General features: G+C 42.1%; 1 protein-coding gene and 1 pseudogene across 1 annotated transcript; both read right to left on the bottom strand.

Moving 5' to 3' along the window:
- Nucleotides 1-4,307: 4,307 nt before the first annotated feature.
- On the bottom strand, nt 4,308-8,179 carry LOC127769294 (uncharacterized protein At1g32220, chloroplastic). Its single transcript, XM_052294834.1, has 7 exons — nt 7,860-8,179; nt 7,669-7,759; nt 7,476-7,564; nt 6,952-7,007; nt 6,196-6,342; nt 4,954-5,079; nt 4,308-4,879 (listed from the first exon to the last, which is right to left on the bottom strand). The coding sequence occupies exons 1-7, from the start codon at nt 8,006-8,008 to the stop codon at nt 4,599-4,601; spliced, it is 939 nt and encodes a 312-aa protein (XP_052150794.1). The 5' UTR covers nt 8,009-8,179; the 3' UTR covers nt 4,308-4,598.
- Nucleotides 8,180-8,375: 196 nt separating this feature from the next.
- LOC127770530 (uncharacterized) lies at nt 8,376-18,478 on the bottom strand (annotated as a pseudogene).
- Between the last annotated feature and the right edge of the window lie 1,005 nt (nt 18,479-19,483).

Genomic DNA, 19,483 nt, shown 5'->3' with positions numbered 1-19,483 from the left:
ACTAATTCTATTTTTATTCTCTAGATTTTTTCGCTTAGTACTATGTACAGAAGGGAGGAGCCGTATGAGGTGAAAACCTCATGTACGGTTTTGGAACGGAGATTTTTTGAATAGAACGAACAACCGTAACGGATGTTGGCTCAATCCGAAGGAAATTATGCGGAAGCTTTGCAAAATTATTATGAAGCTACGCGACTAGAAATTGATCCCTATGATCGAAGTTATATACTCTATAACATAGGCCTTATACACACAAGCAATGGAGAGCATACAAAGGCTTTGGAATATTATTTCCGGGCACTAGATTGAAACCCCTTCTTACCACAAGCTTTTAATAATATGGCCGTGATCTGTCATTACGTGCGACTATCTCCACTATAGAAAGAAAAATAAGAAAGGATCAAATTTTCTAGTATTTACTAGAAAAGGGGGCTTTCTACACAGGGATTGTCAAAACAACGATTTTGCCCTATCAGCTGTAGGAAGAAAGGACACTTCACGAGAATCAAAATAGGAAGAAAGAAAGTATGGCCTATACTACTCTATGGATAGAGTTCTCAAATTGATAGAGAAAGCACCGTAAAGATCAATTAGTGACTGACTGGGTTGATACAACTAAAAAAAACTGCTTACTTATCCCATGATATGGGGCAAAATTTAGGAATCCGCTTATGTAATAGAGCCGATCCACTAAGGGATTAAGCAGCGGTGTAGTATCAGATCCCAAAGATAGTAAGTTCTTTTTTCTTGCTTATGGGGAAAAAGTCTTTTTCAAGGATTCTATAGAAATTTCATATATGAAACCGAGATAGTTACCTTTCAGAAAATTTGGACGAAGGATATAGGTCTATCTATGCTTCATTTTTCTGCAGGTGGGAGAAAAGATCAAACTGATTATTGATCAAAATTTAGGGTTTGAAACTTAGGTAATTAACTTCTTCTGCATAACCCAAGAAGAAATTGGATCGATTTTTGAGAAATCGAATTCAGTTAAGACAAGGGAAATTAAGATAGCAATTTCTGAGCCATATGAGGTAGGAAACTCTCAAGTACGGTTCTAGGGGAAGGAACTACCTATTCCGACCGGGGAGAACAGGCCATTCTATAGGGTGATTCAGAAATTGCAGAAGCTTGGTTTGATCAAGCTGCTGAGTATTGGAAACAAGCTATAGCGCTTACTCCAGGAAATTATATTGAAGCACAGAACTGGTTGAAGATTACGAAGCGCTTTGAATTTGAATAAGACCACTCTCCTTTTTCAGAAAATGGGGGTTTGGTTGTTGATCCATTAATCAAATAAATTAGGTCGGAAGATCGAATCAAGAATTTCATTATATCTCTTTCCTCTGCCTTCTATTTTATATTATATTTCATAAGGATAAACGATAGGGTCTAGAATAGAAGTAATAAAGTGAATAAAAAGGGGCAATATAAATATTGCTAATATATCAGGACCATCTTATTAATAATTCTAATGAGTTATCTTGGAATTTGGAATCGAATAAAAAAATCTATATTATGCTCAAGGAAAGTAGATATAGATAGGGACTTATACTCTTAAAAAAATAGACTAGCCTTTTAAATTAAAAAAAGGTTTTTTTGTTATGTGGAGAAATCCAAGATAAAAAAAGTCCGTTAGGCACCCAATCCTTATGTCATAATAGATCCGAACACTTGCCTCAAATTGACTTCAATATATAATTGCTCCAGTGAATAACTAAAAAAAATAGAAGGACGGTAGATAGTAAAGAAAAGGACTAATCATAATATCTATCTTTCAAAGGTTCACTAAAAAGTTGGCGGGTCTCTTTGTATGTGTTGTCCGGAAAGAGGAGGACTTAATGATGATTCGTTCGCCGGAACCAGAAGTAAAAATTGTTGTGGATAGGGATCCTATAAAACATCTTTTGAGGAATGGGCCAGACCCGGCCATTTCTCAAGAACAATAGCATCTTTTGAGGAATGGGCCAGACCCGGCCATTTCTCAAGAACAATAGCTAAGGGCCCTGATACTACCACTTGGATCTGGAACCTACATGCTGATGCTCACGATTTCGATAGTCATACAGGTGATTTGGAGGAGATCTCTCGAAAAGTCTTTAGTGCTCATTTCGGTCAACTCTCCATTATCTTTCTTTGGTTGAGTGGCATGTACTTCCATGGTGCCCGTTTTTCCAATTATGAAGCATGGCTAAGTGATCCTACTCACATTGGACCCAGTGCTCAGGTAGTTTGGCCAATCGTAGGGCAAGAAATATTGAATGGTGATGTAGGCGGGGGTTTCCGAGGAATCCAAATAACCTCTGGGTTTTTTCAAATTTGGCGAGCATCCAGAATAACTAGTGAATTACAACTCTATTGTACCGCAATCGGTGCATTGATTTTTGCATCGTTAATGCTTTTTGCTGGGTGGTTCCATTATCACAAAGCCGCTCCTAAATTAGCCTGGTTCCAAGACGTAGAATCCATGTTGAATCATCACTTAGTAGGGTTATTAGGACTTGGGTCTCTTTCTTGGGCAGGGCACCAAATCCATGTATCTTTACCGATTAACCAATTTCTTGACGCTGGGGTTGATCCTAAGGAGATACCACTTCCTCATGAATTTATCTTGAATCGCGACCTTTTGGCTCAACTTTATCCTAGTTTTGCCAAAGGAGCAACCCCTTTTTTCACCTTGAATTGGTCCAAATACGCAGAATTTCTTAGTTTTCGCGGAGGGCTAGATCCAATAACCGGCGGTCTATGGTTGAGCGATATTGCGCACCATCATTTAGCTATTGCTATTCTTTTCCTGATCACAGGTCATATGTATAGGACCAACTAGGGTATTGGTCATGGCCTGAAAAATATTTTGGAGGCTCATAAAGGCCCATTTACAGGACAGGGCCATAAAGGTCTCTATGAAATCCTAACAACGTCATGGCATGCTCAATTATCTCTTAACCTAGCTATGCTAGGCTCTACAACCATTGTTGTAGCTCATCATATGTACTCTATGCCCCCCTATCCATACCTAGCTACTGACTATGGTACACAACTTTCCTTGTTCACACACCACATGTGGATTGGCGGATTTCTAATAGTTGGTGCTGCTGCACATGCAGCCATTTTTATGGTAAGAGACTATGATCCAACGACTCGATACAACGATCTATTAGATCGTGTCCTTAGACACCGTGATGCAATCATATCCCACCTTAACTGGGTATGTATATTTCTAGGTTTTCACAGTTTTGGTTTATACATTCATAATGATACCATGAGTGCTTTAGGTCGTCCCCAAGATATGTTTTCGGATACCGCCATACAATTACAACCGATCTTTGCTCAATGGGTACAAAATCTCCATGCTGGCGCGCCTAGCGTAACAGCTCCTGGTGCAACAACAAGTACCAGCTTAATGTGGGGAGGTGGCGAGTTAGTAGCAGTAGGCGGCAAAGTTGCTTTTTTACCTATTCCATTAGGAACCGCAGATTTTTTTTAGTCCATCACATTCACGCATTTACAATCCATGTGACTGTATTAATACTTTTGAAAGGTGTTTTATTTGCTCGCAGTTCCCGTTTGATACCCGATAAAGCAAATCTTGGTTTTCGCTTTCCTTGCGATGGGCCTGGGCGAGGGGGAACATGTCAAGTATCCGCCTGGGATCATGTTTTCTTAGGTCTATTCTGGATGTACAATTCCATTTCGGTAGTCATTTTCCATTTCAGATGGAAAATGCAGTCGGATGTTTGGGGTACTATAAGTGATCAAGGGGTGGTAACTGATATCACAGGAGGAAACTTTGCATAGAGTTCCATTACGATTAATGGGTGGCTCCGAGATTTCTTGTGGGCACAGGCATCCCAAGTAATTCAGTCTTATGGTTCTTCATTATCCGCATATGGTCTTTTTTTCTTAGGTGCTCATTTTGTCTATGCTACTAACGCAGCCTTGACTGCTGCACAGGACAAATTCCAACGGTTGACATTTTAGGACCAAATTGATCTATCACATGAACATGTAACATTGCTGTATCATTGAAATGGCCCAAAAAAAATCGACAGCATTTGTTACATGGTGCTTGTTTGAGTATTTTTCATTTAATTACATGTGTATATTTAGTGGTGCTTGTTGCTCAGAAGAGCACTCGGTACAGTCGAGTGATAAGTTAAAAGTTCACTCACACTTGAATGAAAGAGAAAAAAAAATCATAGAACACCATATCTAGGGGCACTCGTAAAAACAAAACCTATCTAACAAAATTTTCTGTCCATGTTATGCATATGAGCATATGGTGTCAACCTGAATACGGGGTTAGGTTCAGAGAATCAGTGATTGTTTCCACTTTAAACAATTACTCCAGCAGAACATTCATTTGGCAATGCATCTCGTAAGAAATGAAGCGCATTGGCCTTTGCCATCAAAGCCCATTCTTTCCTCTCTGCTTGGAGGGAACAAGCACCACACTCATACACTGTACAGAGTTTGAATTTAACTTTAACCATTGAATGTATGATCTAAGACTGCAAGAGTGCAAGACAGAACAGAGATATCTCTTAATAAGGAGCCGCATGTTTGGAAATCTTCCATCTGTGCAATAGACTCCCAGTTTACACTCTTACTTTCGCTGCGGCTTCCTTGATTTGCTCAATCGTGAAGACACCAAAGAAGCTGTCATCTACGACTCCATTGATCACAGCATAGGCAACATCATCCACACTCACTGGGGGTGCAAGGAGTAGGTCAGAAGCTGGCAATGAACTCAACGGTTTTGTGAAATTTTCAACAGAGGAAAGTAGCTTTTCTAATGGTTGTCCTACAACGTCCAGTGGTATCTCAAAGCCATCTACTTTCCTTTTACCATAAATGAAACCAGGCCTCAGTACAACACCTGATTTAAAAAATATAGATTAGAAACATGACAATTTTAAAGTGAGATTTTTTGGAGGCATAATATAGACTAACCTGAGGTTGGGTATTTGGAGAGGACTTCAGATTCAGCCTTTCTCTTACCAGTGAAGTAACCCGAGTTAAGAAGAAAGGATGGAAGATTGTAATCATGAACAGAAATTAAAATGAATTTGGGGATTCCTGCAGAAGAATACACCAAAGAAGCTATGTTACATTCTTTTATCCGTTTGAATTTAAAAAAAAAAAAGAAAGAGGAAAGAGTAGGTTAACAAGACAGTGGGCACAGTTGTACAAAGGAAAAGTCCCAGCTGTTTGAGGTATTTAATCTGTCCTAGTAATCAGTACAACAAATTTCCTAGCAATATTCATTTATTTCACAACACGTGCCTGACTACCTTCAAGTTTCAGGGTTACAAATTTATATAATTTAAACTACAATAAAATCAAAACATGTGTCAGCTTACAGTAATTAGACACTTGGTAAATTGCAAAACTAAGTAAAAGTGAGCTAATACTTTATAATTATCAATAGGGTGGATATATTTGTTGCATTCTCTCTCTAGATTCTCATAATGATAGTACCAACATAGAGTAATTCATTTTGATTTGTTGACACCTCGTAGACACATATTACAGTGAGTTGTCAAGTGTAGTACTTATCAGAACATTTGAGTGAATATTTTGAGTTAAAATCCAGTTGGTGTGATTTGCATCATACAGCACAATATACTACCCCTTCAGTCGATTTTTACAAGGCATATTTTCTGATTTGACAGATGCATAGAGTAAGGAATTTGTGAGAATGAGAAGATTATAGAAGAGAATGACTAATGTATCATTAGGTTCTTTCGAAAAATAAGACAATCTTTTATGTGGTTAGTCCTGGTATTTTTTTACAAAACAGAACGAAATAAATAATAGTAGAAGAGAATAGCAACAAAATACATGAACAGATTATAATTTGCAGATGATTGCAAAACAAAGAACCCTCAAAAAAGGGTAATTTTACTATCACTGAGAACGTACCAGGAGGTATTACATTTTCTAGTGTAGGATTTGGTATCTCCAGTTACTTAGTACCTCAAGTTACTAAAAAAAATTAGGAGTAGAATTTAGGTACCTCGAGGTACTTTATCAAGGACTGTAAAATTTCTCCTTATAAAATTCGAAGGAAAGAGTATCTTTCAGTGTGACTGCTCAAAGAAACTTAGGTTAAGCATGGAATTGCATAATATGCACCTGATGTCATATGCATATGCAAACAAATTGGCACACCACTGTCATAATGGTACTTACCAAATTCTTTTGCAGCATCTACTGCTGTTACATTTGCCTCACCGTTTATCCTTTTCATCTGTTCTTCATTACCGAATCCTCCAAGGGTAGACACAACAGCAGTGGCACCAACTAACACTTCATCCCATCTTGCATAGAAAACATCTCCTGCAACATAGTAAGATGCTTAAATGAACAGAGCAGCAAAAAATAAACACAGTATATAAATCACACTCTTGGAAATCCAATATAGTCATCTGACTAAGTCACAGGAACAAGATGGTAAGGTGGAATTACTGAGGCCATAAATCAAGTTTGGTCTCTGTGAGAATAATGTTAAATCCAGTAATCATGGCCAAAACAAAGAGGCAATGATAAGTACTTAGGTGCAGAGTTGTTTCCAAACAAACAATATATGCATCTATCAGAACTCAGCAACAAGCAGAAAGAAATACTGTAGACATGCCATCGGCCAACAAAGCGAAAGGTAAAAAGAATGGCGTAAACATAAAGTTTGTAAAGTACCACAGATTCTGTTACACATAATGTACATATTTCTGTAAAAGTATTATCTCTGGATAAAATCTGGTGATTGGCATTCTTCCTGTAAGTTGCGCTATAATCTACTTGATAAAGCCATTATTTGCAGGTCAAAGCATCATGACATGTAGCATATCCAGTTTCGATCAACAACAAAACACTACTAGGCTTGGAGAGTGAACTTATGTTAGTAAGCTGGATCCAGTAACCCAGAAGATTTACAAAACTAAAGCATACCTGCTAGCCAAGTAACTTGATCAACCCAAGGATCAGAGTAAGATGGTCTCCCTGACCTGCGATGAACACACACTGTGAAGCAAATGTGACAGAACACAGATTTGGTAGTCAGATATATAGTATATACATGTTCCCTTTTTTTTCTCGGACTCACACCAATTTTCAAAGCTTTGTCTAATCCCCCTGATGCCAATAATCATACCCTCAATAAAAAAATGTGTAACAAAACTATGGTTTGTGCTGAGTATGAAGAATTTAGGAGCTCACACTGGACAGCCTACCCAAGAGTCAAGAAGTCATGCAAGAAAGACCTCAGAAAGTTAACACTGCGAGACCAAGTTGGTTGATCCGATTACGAAAATAAGCAAGCTAAGGTGAGAAATGTGAGGTAATAAGACTAGACTGGAAGCTATTGGAAACATATAGGAACATCATGAAAAAATTGCATTTCTCAGTACTGACGACGTACACAACATATGGTGATTGGTTCAAGGTATACGTGAAAACTGAAAAGGTTGCGGTACCTGCTGAGGCTCACAACCTCAATGCCCTTAGAGACAGCAGCTTTGCAGATAGCAGAGCCAACGAATCCACTTCCTCCCAACACCACAATCTGCAAGACATCGAGAAACGCTTCAGAATGTTGGGGGAGTAAGTAAAACGGCACTACCTAACAAGCATCGAACGATATAGAATTTCAGCTGCTCAGGTTCATGCCTTCTCGGTTTTCACATCGGCAACGACGTCAATCGGAGTGGAGTAGTCTTCTCTAATATCAGACGCAGCAAAATTCCGCTTGGTCACCAGCCTGCGGCATCAAGAGAAACCCGCGTCACTGTAAACTCTAGCCCAAATTTCGCAGTGAGTCAGTGAACAAAGGAGACAGAGGGAGAAGGTGGTGGGGTTACCTGGAGAATGGGGCTCCGCAGGCGGTGGCTGGAGCCACGCGGAGCGCCGCGGAAGCTACAGCCGGGGCGCACCGGCGAGGCGGGAGGGACGGGTACGTGCTCGGGCTCGCCGGCGCCGGCGGCCGGGCGAGCAGCGGCGAGGGGGACATGTCACTCAGAGTAAGCAGATGGAGGTGCTCCGGCAGGGGGGCTCCTTCTCTGCGCGTGAGGGTGCGGCGGCGAGCGGCGAGCGGCGTCGGCGGCGGCGGCGCGTCCCGCGTGGGCGGTGGTTTCCACCTTTTTCCTGCGGCTGTGTGTGGGGTTTGGAGTTGGAGCCCTCTCGCTGCCACGTCGCCTGCTTGTGTGTTTCCTGTGGCTGTGGCGTGTGTCCTCTGGTGTGGTTTGGGTGGTGAACACAAGTTCCAGGCGAAGCATCCACACCGTCCAGATCTATTTGGACGGCTGTGATTTTTCTATGGTGTAGTAAAACATGTACTCCTAGCAGACTGATTCGGAATTTCAGATTAGAGATCAATAAAAGTTTTTGAAATAGACCTCAACTATATACGCTGTAAAGTTCAAGTACAGGTATTTCAATACAAGAAAGAATGACAACGAATGCATAGTAGCACTACACAATGTAAAATACAATTCTAACAAATCACAATCGAATCAAATATCTTCAGTAAGAAAGAATCGTCAGATCGTGCGGTTGCCTGCACTTGAAATCAGATGCGATGACAAGAAATTGTCTTCCGAGAGTTCAAATCTCTGATCAGTGCAAATCAGAAACTCCAATGAGAAGTGATGGAGCATATTTGCGATTTAAACCTGCAGAAACATCTGGACTTCCAACTTCACTGGCCAGTCTGATCCTTTCCCTGGCTTTGTGAAGAGTCTACTTGCTCCCACAGCGTCTCTGCATAGATCTTCTCCTCTTCCTTCTCTTCAGGGGAGCAATCAGACAGCTCAATCACATGCTCATCATCTTCATCAGGTATATCCTCGTCCGTATCCTGTGACAAGTCCAGTACTAAATCGTTACTCTGCAGAATTCTAGCTTCAGCCATGGCCTCTCGCATGGCTAACGATGTCGCAGGCCTATCGCCCGGCTTATATTGCGGTGGAGGGACGACAAATGGCAGGGCAATGTCATTGATCTCGTGCCTCCTTCCACTGGTCTGCTTTGACATGGCAGATGGTGGAATAATGAGGATGATGCCGAGCTCATAGTTGCAAATGTGTAGCCTCGGACCACAAGAAACGGCTCTGGCTTCAGTAGGATTTGCTTTGGGTGGAGGAAGCTGTTGTCCCCAGGCCGCTGGACTGAAATTGTGAGACCCGCAGTAAGTCCAGCCAAATGAGTGTCTGCCTAGACGAGACTCGAAACGTCTCTGGGCAACCTGTCATGAACTCATGATTTAACATGTCACTAAACAATGTTGCAAAGTATAAACCATGATATTCCCCCAAGATATGTATAACATCGTACCTTGACATGCATAGGATGCCCTATCCTCTCGTATGGATGTGGGATTGCGTCACGAAATATGCCAGTAGATCTCAGTCTTTGCCATGTTCTCTGCCAAAAGGAAAGAGTTACTCCCACTGCAACACAGCAACTGTGAATGTATCCCCTGAATTAGCAATATGCTTAACGTCGCTTCTCTAAACAGATCAATATAGTTGCTTATCCCGATATGCATAACATCTTAATTCACTGAACTAAAGCACACAAGGATAGTATGCAGCTTTAGGCACAAAATGGAAAAGAAGACTTGGCTACAACCTTACAAGCACATCAAGTATAACGCACATACAATATGATCTCTCTTATTGGTAAAATATGCAAATAGTAAGTTACAAGAAGAGAAATCTACCTCAGGAAGAGAAAGCAAATGCCTGGATAACTGAATTCCACAAGCCCCATTTTTCACTCTGTCAATTGTTGGAAACAACAAATTGATAGATGGCTTCTTTAGCTCATGGTTTGCTGTCCAGCAACCCCACTAGGACAACCAATGAAAATTGGTAAAAGTTATGTGCGTGAAGAATTGGTCAAAAAAGGGCAGGGGTTTATTAGAATAGGGTATGCTTCAATAAACAGTTAAAATTTACCTCTGGATCAGACTCTTCGGAGTCCAAATCCTGATTACATAGTTTACCAGCTGCTGAAGCAAAGCTTGCAATGAATTGTGGATTAATTGAAGTCCCAATGGATGAAGCACCTACAAATATTTTAAATCTGAAGTAAGGAATCCCTGAATATGACAATTGATTCCAGCTAAGAAAAAAAAATGTTTTACTCACTGTAGAAAAAATCAGTCTCAAGTGTTTCAGGCCATTTGAAATGTGACAACACCTGTTTGAACCAATGGAAAATACAGTTGACACTCGATTAATGCAAGTAAATAGAACAGGCGGTATGGATTATCTCACAATAGAGCTAGCAATTAGTATGAATTTGGATTATCCCAATCACCTTCAAACTACTGCTAGTGGTCTTTTTTTTTCAAACTACTGCTAGTGGTCTTTTTTTTTTTCAGGCTCAGTACAAAGCTAGGGAGGTTAACAACAAAAAAATTCTGAGGCACGACTGCCCCCTGGTATGCATTCGCCTAATTGGGAACTAATTTGGAATTGCAGAGCTCCTCTCAAAGTTAAACTTTTTGCATGGTTACTAGTCCACAATCGTCTGTCCACAAAGGGAAATTTGCTGAAGAAAACCATTGTTCAGGACGGAAAATGTGACATCTGCAATCAGGAGGAAGAAACAGCTAATCATATGTGCTTTTCATGTCCGTTCGCTCAAGCTTTCTGGGCGATGATTAACATTCAATCGCAAGTTCAAGACGTCAGGCACTTCCATCGTTTGGGCCCAAGTTCAAGAGTGCCGGCGCTTCACTGCCAAGTTTTCTTCCTGCTTTGCATGTGGGCTATTTGGAACCACCGACATGACGTCGTTTTCAGGGAGAAAAGCCCCTCCATCTGATCCTGCCTGCAACGTTGCATAAGCGAGGCAGCTCTTTGGGCGGAGAACTTAAAGGATGAAGATCGTTATGTAATATCTGTTTGGAAACAAATTTTCTCACAATCTCTCAATTTATTGTAATGAACTTCTTTCCTCTTAATGCAATGACAAATTCAGGTGGGGAATCTCTCCCCCCCCCCCCCCCCCCACCCCCCCGGTGATTTAGTCAAAAAAAAAAAACAAATAATATGGTAGAATAATCATCTCAAAGAACTGTAATTCAGTTTACGTATAGCATAATTTATCAAATCAAGGTCATATATTGCCCATATAAAATTGCAAACCTCTTCTAATCGCCAAAGTCCAAGGGACCGCTTTAAGGATGCTAGTAATGAGCACAGAAGAGGAAAATGTTCATCCTGGATCAGTCTTGAAATTTGAGAAAACTCTGGACCCTGAATTTTATGACTGTAAGATATGCATGGACAATTTCACAGTAGTACTCTTGACTTATGAAAAGGCATCCGTAAGAATCTTTTACATACCTTTGATACATAGAGAAGCAACTGCACTTTTGTGTTAGTTGCTCCATATGCAGCTTCCAGGGCTTCTCTGGGGTAGATAAATCCAGAAAATGTGAATAACCCCAAGTCACTGAGGGGAGATACCCACTTTGCAACCTCTCTAGGCAGGAAACCAAGATGGACTGAATCTATTTCAGGGCATTGGACATGGTTATTTGCTACCATAACAGAAAATCCCAAGTATTTGTTTGCCACATGAACCATGCAACACAATATTTTTGGAGGTGAGTTTGTTTAGCAAAAGATGTAAACCTTGAGGTATACATAGTACATACCTTCCTCGGTAAATTTATCCAGATCAGCAACTAGGACACTCACAGCATTAGCATCTGCAGGTATATTTGTATTCCTCTTCAAGATCACTTCTGTAGTTCCATGCATGTTCACATGGCATTTACTAAGAAGTACAGACAGGGCTTTCAGTTTAGAACCAGCATCAGATGGTATATGAAACCGATGGGACAGACCAACTACGGATGTTTGGACAGAACCAAGAAACATCCTATGTGCCGATTTGGTGTGTAATATCTGTTTTCTCTGCATAAATAATGGATAGTGGCTAGTAAGATAATAGGGCTGGATTAGAACTATTTCAAGAAAGAACAGCAGTAGTGTCTAGTTTAGATTAGGAATATAATCCACTTAGCCATAGTATATTTGCCTGATAATCTTTGCAAATTATAGTTAGTAACTTAGTATGTTAAGTTGCTTACTGAAATGGCTTCAGTAAAAGGAGGGAACAACAAATGCTATCTGAAATAAGACTTACTGAAAGGCAATAATTGGACTCCAGATAGTGAGGATTGCGTGCATATATCCCTGGAACGGAAGCAATGAGGTATCCAGCAGCTCCTTCAAAATTATACTTGGCTATCTCATTTATCCAATATGATTGGCTAGGAACTTCATTGATAAGGAATGCTATGAATGAAACTAATTGAGTAGCGAAATCTGATTTTGATTCCTCAACTTTACTAAAAAGAGCTGAATAATCTGTGGATGTCCTACAAGGGAAATCTTGCCACCACACCGTGTTTGTTATGAGATGCCACTGCACAAAGCATAATTTACTTTCACTGAGAATAACAGCAGAAATCACCACAAACAGAACAAACAATTAAAGAGTGCATCAGAAATGCAGAACCTGCCTAGGTGCGAACTGAATTCTAGTAACAAGCACATTCATGGAGTACAGAAAGATACCGACCTGCCTAGGTACTAAGTTAGCTGAAGTGACAATGACACGCATGCTGTCTTTCCTCTGTAGCACTAAGAGCTTTGGATGGTGGCATGCCACTCCTTGCTTCTTCCTATCCTTTCCAAATGCTATCTCCTCTGGGAATTGGGGGTAACTTGAGGGGAAAATTAACATTAGCATCAGTGTTTCATTATCATGCATGTTTCGCAGAAGCATGAGATATATATATAAGCTGAGACAACTACTGAACAAAACACAAGGTTGCTACTTACACTAATAGTAGGTTAGGATAACTTCCGAAAGGGGCAGCGGTTCTACTTTCGCGACTCGCACTCCAGCACCTCTCCTTGTTGTGGCATGCTATCGTCACCGGCAGGTTCTGTGGAACCTTACAGTAATCCAGAAACCTTAGGCCATACACAAATTTGTATTCCCATCAATAATTCAATCATATATCTCTCAATGTTGCAAGCAAAGGAAGATATACAAGCAGAGAGAAGACGCACCAGGAAACATCGGAGGTGAATGTTGCGATAAATACTCGCTCCAAGCTATCCATGGGATGCAGAAGCTGTGGAAGTGTCACTCCACTCCGTTGCTCCACCCTCACATCAGACCCAATACCAATGAGGCGATTCAGGAAGAATGTGCTCCCATCTGAATAGCAACCCTCATTCTCATTGTGCTGCTGCTCTGTGTTCTCATTGCTGTATTCCTTCTGCTCTGTATTGCCATCGCAGGACCTCTTGCTCCCTTGAATCAATTCATCAGTTTCATTTTTTGCAATTGCTGAATTAGTGCAGTGCTCCAATTTCCCCTGGCCAAGATTACAGTCTTCTCGCAGTAAACCCTCCTCGGCAACAGGGTCAATTGGAGCATTCAGGTTCAGGGGCAAGAAAACATCTTCTTCTCTCGCTTTTTTCACCCTAACATCATCGCTGCCGTTCTCCACACAATGTGAATCCCTCAAGAAAGAGAGAGGATCATGACTCTCCGAGATCGCCCTCAGCCGCTTCCGGAGCGACTCGGCCCGCAGCACAAGAACCTCCCCGCAGGGCTCCGCCGCCGCCGCCGCCAATTTGGGCCGTTCGCAGGAGACGAATTTCTCCACCAAGAATCCATACCTGGTGCCACGGCGGAGTAGCGAGACCTCGTCGCCGACGGCCAGATCGGCCGGGCACCCACCGCGGAGGAGGGGCCGGCCGTTGACGCGCACGGCGTCGGCGCTGGAGGAGCGGTGGGTGAGGCGGAGGGCGCAGCCCGATGTGCTGAGGAGGAGGGCCCGCCGTCGCCGGCCGTGGCGGCGGCGAGGGGAGGCGAGGAGGCGGAGGCGGGGGCCGCGGCGGCGGGAGAGGGAGAGGGAGTAGAGGCGGTCGGAGCGGAGGAGGAGGAGGAGGAGTGGCGCGGCGGGGCAGAGGAGACGGAGGTGGAAGTAGCCCAGGCCGCCGCCGGAAGTGGAGAGGTGGTGGTCGTCGTGGCGGTTCTCCGGCGGCAGCTCCGCCTCCATGGGAAGGGAGGGGAGGAGGAGATGACGGCGAGGGCGGGAATTGGGTCCTGAATTTATGTATTTTTCCCGCCATTTATTTCCATACGAGCACTTCAAGAATTCAAGTTTTCTTCTCTTTCTGAAACAGAATCGACTATTGACTCACTCAAGGGATCTGATTGTAAATATTAGAAAACAATGGGTTAAATGTGTGATAAATGTAGGGGTTTCTGTGCAAGAATGCCAGTTTAATCTGCGTCTTCCGATGGAAGGAAGCGGAGTCCTCCTTCCCATGGAAGATTTCCAGGTCCAGTGAAGGCGGTCAGCCTGCAGATGATGAAATTCTGCAAAGGCACTCAAATATATGCAGATGATAAAAAAGGCACATGCAAGAAGTTCAAAAAGAAAGAGGCATATTCAACCTCCAAGAATGCTTTCTATAAATAAACATTCTCTTATTCCTATATGCACACAAGCATTACAGTATACGTATTCACAGTACAGTTTACACTTCGCATTACAGTTTACACTATCTGCTGTGAGCATGTGATAAATTGCAAGTGGTTTGCTCTCTGGTATTGCATTGAAGATGATTAAATTACCATGGTACTAGCATATACAGTTCGGGCTCTGAAGAAATAGCATATCTCATGTTCAGCAGAAAGAAATGTTATATGTTGGTATATCTACTTGTGCCAAACAGCATATCTGTCACCAGAGGCCGCCAGCTTCCACTCTGGGCCGCTCGGGCACCAGGAGCCATCCCCGATCTTCATGCACAACTTATCGTCAACGATTGCAGAGTACAGATCTGAGCTGGCCTCCAAGATTTTGACTGCGGAGCGGCTATGTATGTCCTGGCATTTCCTGATCTCCATCTGAGTACAGAACATTTGAAACTTAGTGCTGGCAGCTGCCAAAGATATGCAATTGAGCACTAAGGATTCAGGACAATACCAGTTTTGCAATTCCACCATGGAAGGAATCATCTTTGGCATAGAAATGATCGTAGAACACCGTGGGGATGCCAGGATGAGTAAGTATATAAGCATATCCCTGAGATACCATATGTTTATCAACATGTTCGAACACAAAAGAATGAGGCCAAGAATGCCTGATCATAAAATATATATATTCCAGTATCAATATAAGCGCATATGCATACTCCAAGATTAACGAACTGAGTTAAAAGCTTTTCCTATTGACATCAAGTTGTTTTTATAGGGGCTGTTCTATGTTGCCATGGCCGTTACAATGTACATCAACCTTTATAAGAACATAGTCATCATCGTAATGGTAATTAGTTTTGTAATTCAATCGCAGGGTACAAGTCATAAATGAAGCAATCAAAATTCTTACAACATACCTCCATGATATGATCAGATGGGAATGGCCAATGACCCTGCAATCATGAGAATTTAATTAGTTCTGTTTGCTAGCCCATCTACACCATTTCCAAGCAAATATTAGCACGGTTAAGCTTATCTTGAGCATAGAAGGAAGATAAAGTAATTGTTATACCTGAGTGGATCCTGTGTCATGATTTTCAACAAATGTGACTGATCTCGAAGGCCACCAGCCCATGACACCAGGCGGCTTTCCTTCAGGGTCACGCAAACGCCACAACTCACCTTTGACAGCTTCCTGAAAACAACAGTAAACTGATCAAACTAACCTGTAGACATTTACCCCAAAAAAGGAATAGAACAATTTTCTATTTCTAACCTGAAGAATACCCTTTGTTGTGAAATCAAATGCAGCACAAAGTCCTCCAGTGCTATCCATCCAATTGATAATTCTCTGCCTGTGTTTATCTGCTAAAAAATAATTGTTCAGTTTATGGAAAAAAATATACGCCAAATGTCCATATCAAAGTAAAGCAAGGAGCATTTTTCATGGTTGAGAAAACTGTTTCGAAATTTGTATATGGTCTAAACCATATGCTAACTACACAGACTCAATCTAATGCAACTGTCATGCATTCACAAAAGATATCTAAGTCCCTTGCTTCATCTCGACAATAGCACAAGGAGTAGAAAGCAACAAAAGAGGAAACCATGACAGTGGTTAATAATTCAAAAATCACAAAACTTCACACGGGCAGTACTGTAAATTACAGAAGTAAAAAAAATCAGCATGCTAGTGTTCACAGTTGTCAATCAAGGAACATACGCTTAGGCTAGATACAGCATCACTATGGCATAAGCAATCAGTAGCAATGTCATTACAAATCTCTTACCCTGATTGTAGTTCAAACGGTAATCAGGGGGGCTATATTCACAGCTATCCCAGTATTCCCCCACCGCAAAAAGAGGCTTTGATTGCTCAATGTATTCTTTCACAAACTTCGCTGCATAACTGCACTAAACAGAAAATTGTGGCTGATCAGCATGTTTTAACAAAGCAATTTGGAGGTCCCCTATCACAGATAATGTTAACCTATCGAGTTGACTATTTACCCTTTCGTGAAATCAAAGCGGAAATCTTGAAAACCAATGCTTTCTCGAAGCCAGATCAACCAGTCAATAATATCCTTCCGTACAAATGGCTGTGTATGGTCTATGTTGGGAACCCCATCGAAGTTATCACCGGTACTTTCGTTCCCCTGGTAATAAAGTTGTAGAGACATTGATAATAGTTTATTAACAAAACATGGCCATTAAGATACGATGCAATTATGAGGCTGAGAACAATAGGATTACATTGCATAAAAACAAGTCGATTACCTTTCCACCAGAACAAGATGTAACAGCATGTTCATCCCATGATACTGGGATACCATCATAACGATTATACATCCCATTCGATCCTTGAGTAGTCCCAACTCGATGGTTAATAACAACATCTGCCATAGCTCTTACATTGTGTTCTTTCATTTTCCGAAGCAATGCTTGTAGGTCATGGAGGGAACCATAACAAGAGTCGAGGCAGTACAGGTTCTGCGGCAGATAGCCTGTCAGAATAAAGGGAGCAGATATTCAGACCACTTGTTTCTGTAACTAGCTACGAGTGACACAATACATTGTTGACTAGCTTACCTTCTGGAGATAATGACTGTGTTGGTGGAGGCAGCCACGCTGATGTAAACCCTGATTGTGCTAGGTCAGCAACTTTTTCCTCCAAATTGCTCCACCAGTTGTGCTTATGGGATTCCCAGTTAAAAGCCTGACAGAGTGAGCGAAAATAACAACATAATCAGAATTGTTCATTCCTTTTTTGGGTTAGGGAAGGCATTAGTAAGGTAGTCCAATGATCTACAGAACAAGACCAGAAGATAAACAAGCCTTATCAAACTCCACCTGGATTATGAGTTATGACAATACATAAATAACAACTCCGCAATAATTGCACAAGTCAGTTGACAAACTACTAGTATGTATGTGGTTTCCTTCTGTGCTTGCAGAACACATATATGGTGATTCCACAATCTAATTTGTCAGCTCCGGCAAATTTGATCCATAGCATGAAAGCAAAAGGTGTGCCTAGACAGATTTTCACCTGGAACAGGATTTCCCTTCCGTGCTTGATAATTCCACCTGTCGAGGAAATGCCACATTAGAAAACCACATTTCTATCAGATATTCAGATAATCGACTGAAATAGTAGGGTGCAACTTTGTAACTTTGTAAGTAGAAACGAGGAACTAGGCAACTGAGAATTGGTAGGTAAAGATGTGAGCCCTGCGTATTTACCATTACGAGCGGCCTGCTCTTCAAAATTTTCATCCGAAACCTGCACCGTTTGTCATTTCAGGGAAATCAGAACAAAGCTCAAACTCATCAGTAAAGAACAGCACACACAATATGATCTCAGGAAACCCACTCCGGCGCACTCACCATCTGGCCCATTCAAAACCACACAACCAAAGCCAACGCGCGACGACGCGAGCGACGAAAGCGCCCTAGTAGCAAGCGGCTACATAAGTAGCTGAACGGCCGCCGCCGCCGCCGGGAGCGCGAGGGCACGCGGAGCGAGGCGCCGCCGATGCCTGCCAGACCAGTGGGCGCGCGCGCCCACCGGCATCCGCCCCGCAAAACCAGACGGCCGCCGCCCCGCGCGCGTGGCGGCAAAAAGAGGAGGTGGTCTCGCCCACGCCGATCGGATAGGATAGGGTTCCGGCCACCAGCCGCGCTACCCACCCCCTCCCCTAGGGTGGGGGCCCCCCGCCGCCGGTGGATTGGATGGTGGGGATTCCGACGAGCGAATCGGCGGCGATTTGCTGCTTCCTCTCGTTTCTTCAGGCGAGAATTTGTTCTTCCCGGTCGTCGCCTTGATCTTGGCTGCGGAGCCTGCGTGGAGTGGGAGTGGGAGGAAGGAATCGAATTGCTCAGCTTCTTCTCCTGCAATCGCCCATGGAGATTTCTGGAATTTGTTCTCTCGGGAACGACGAGAGAGACCACCAGAGAGGAAATGGGCCGTGACAATACGGGCCAGATGCCGGCCCACAGTAGTTTATATGGGCCTTTTTCCATTGTCCATCCATCACAAAATTCGGTTTTTTTTTTTTTTGCTACAAATCGGTTCAAGTCAGACGGCTTGAACTTCAGTGTGTGAAACACACAATGCGAACTACTCCAGCTCACAATTTCCCAATCAACCCTTGTAAATCCAATTCATAATTTTCAATGAACAGAAAATTGAAAAGGACCCTACACGTATACCACAGGAACACTCATGGTCTCCTCCTTGCTCCTTCACTGGTTTTCTGTTAATCTTCCTTGTATCAATGGCGTTCGACAGCGACAGGTGACCTTCATGGCTTCAAGTGTTCTAAACTTCGAATTTGTGATTGTTTGTGTGCGCTTTTTAACCTAAGCCTTGAAGCTTTCGGAAAGGTGAAGTGAAGGAGAAAATAAAGCAGAAAGTAAAGAGAAAGATAGTAGTGCAGTTGCCGAATGCCAATGGCAACATCCACAATACTCCTACAAAATTCTTACTACGAACAAAGCTCTCAACCATTTGATTCTAGTTGGAAGTTATAGAAAAGCTAGATTCAATCTTAATATGCCACATCAGCGTTAATAAGAAGTTTGTAACTTTTTTTTTGGTATACGTGTAGCTTTTTCCTTGCATGGATATACTCATATACCTTCGTTAACCTCAGCGAATTGGGCCTGGTTTACCTTCCTATGGGAGCCAGGTTTGTCATGGTCCATCAGTTGCAAACATGCTTGCGCTAGTAGTTTCTTACTGACAACTTCTCTTTTATTATATTCACAGAGTTTTTTTTTTCGTTTCTATTCTTTTTCCATTTTTATGGTTTATTTAACAGCATTGGAATTTGGACAGCAAACAGCAGCCTCATGCCAAACTTCTCCAAATGCGTGTGTGTTTTATCCGTTTAGGAGACCGTGAAGCTTTCAGAAAGGGAAAGTGAGTTGAGAGAAGCTAAAGATATTGCAATCC

Source organism: Oryza glaberrima, chromosome 4 (assembly GCF_000147395.1).
Source record: "Oryza glaberrima chromosome 4, OglaRS2, whole genome shotgun sequence".
In the NCBI taxonomy this organism is placed as follows: Eukaryota; Viridiplantae; Streptophyta; class Magnoliopsida; order Poales; family Poaceae; genus Oryza; species Oryza glaberrima.
This window is presented reverse-complemented; position numbering and strand designations above follow the sequence as displayed.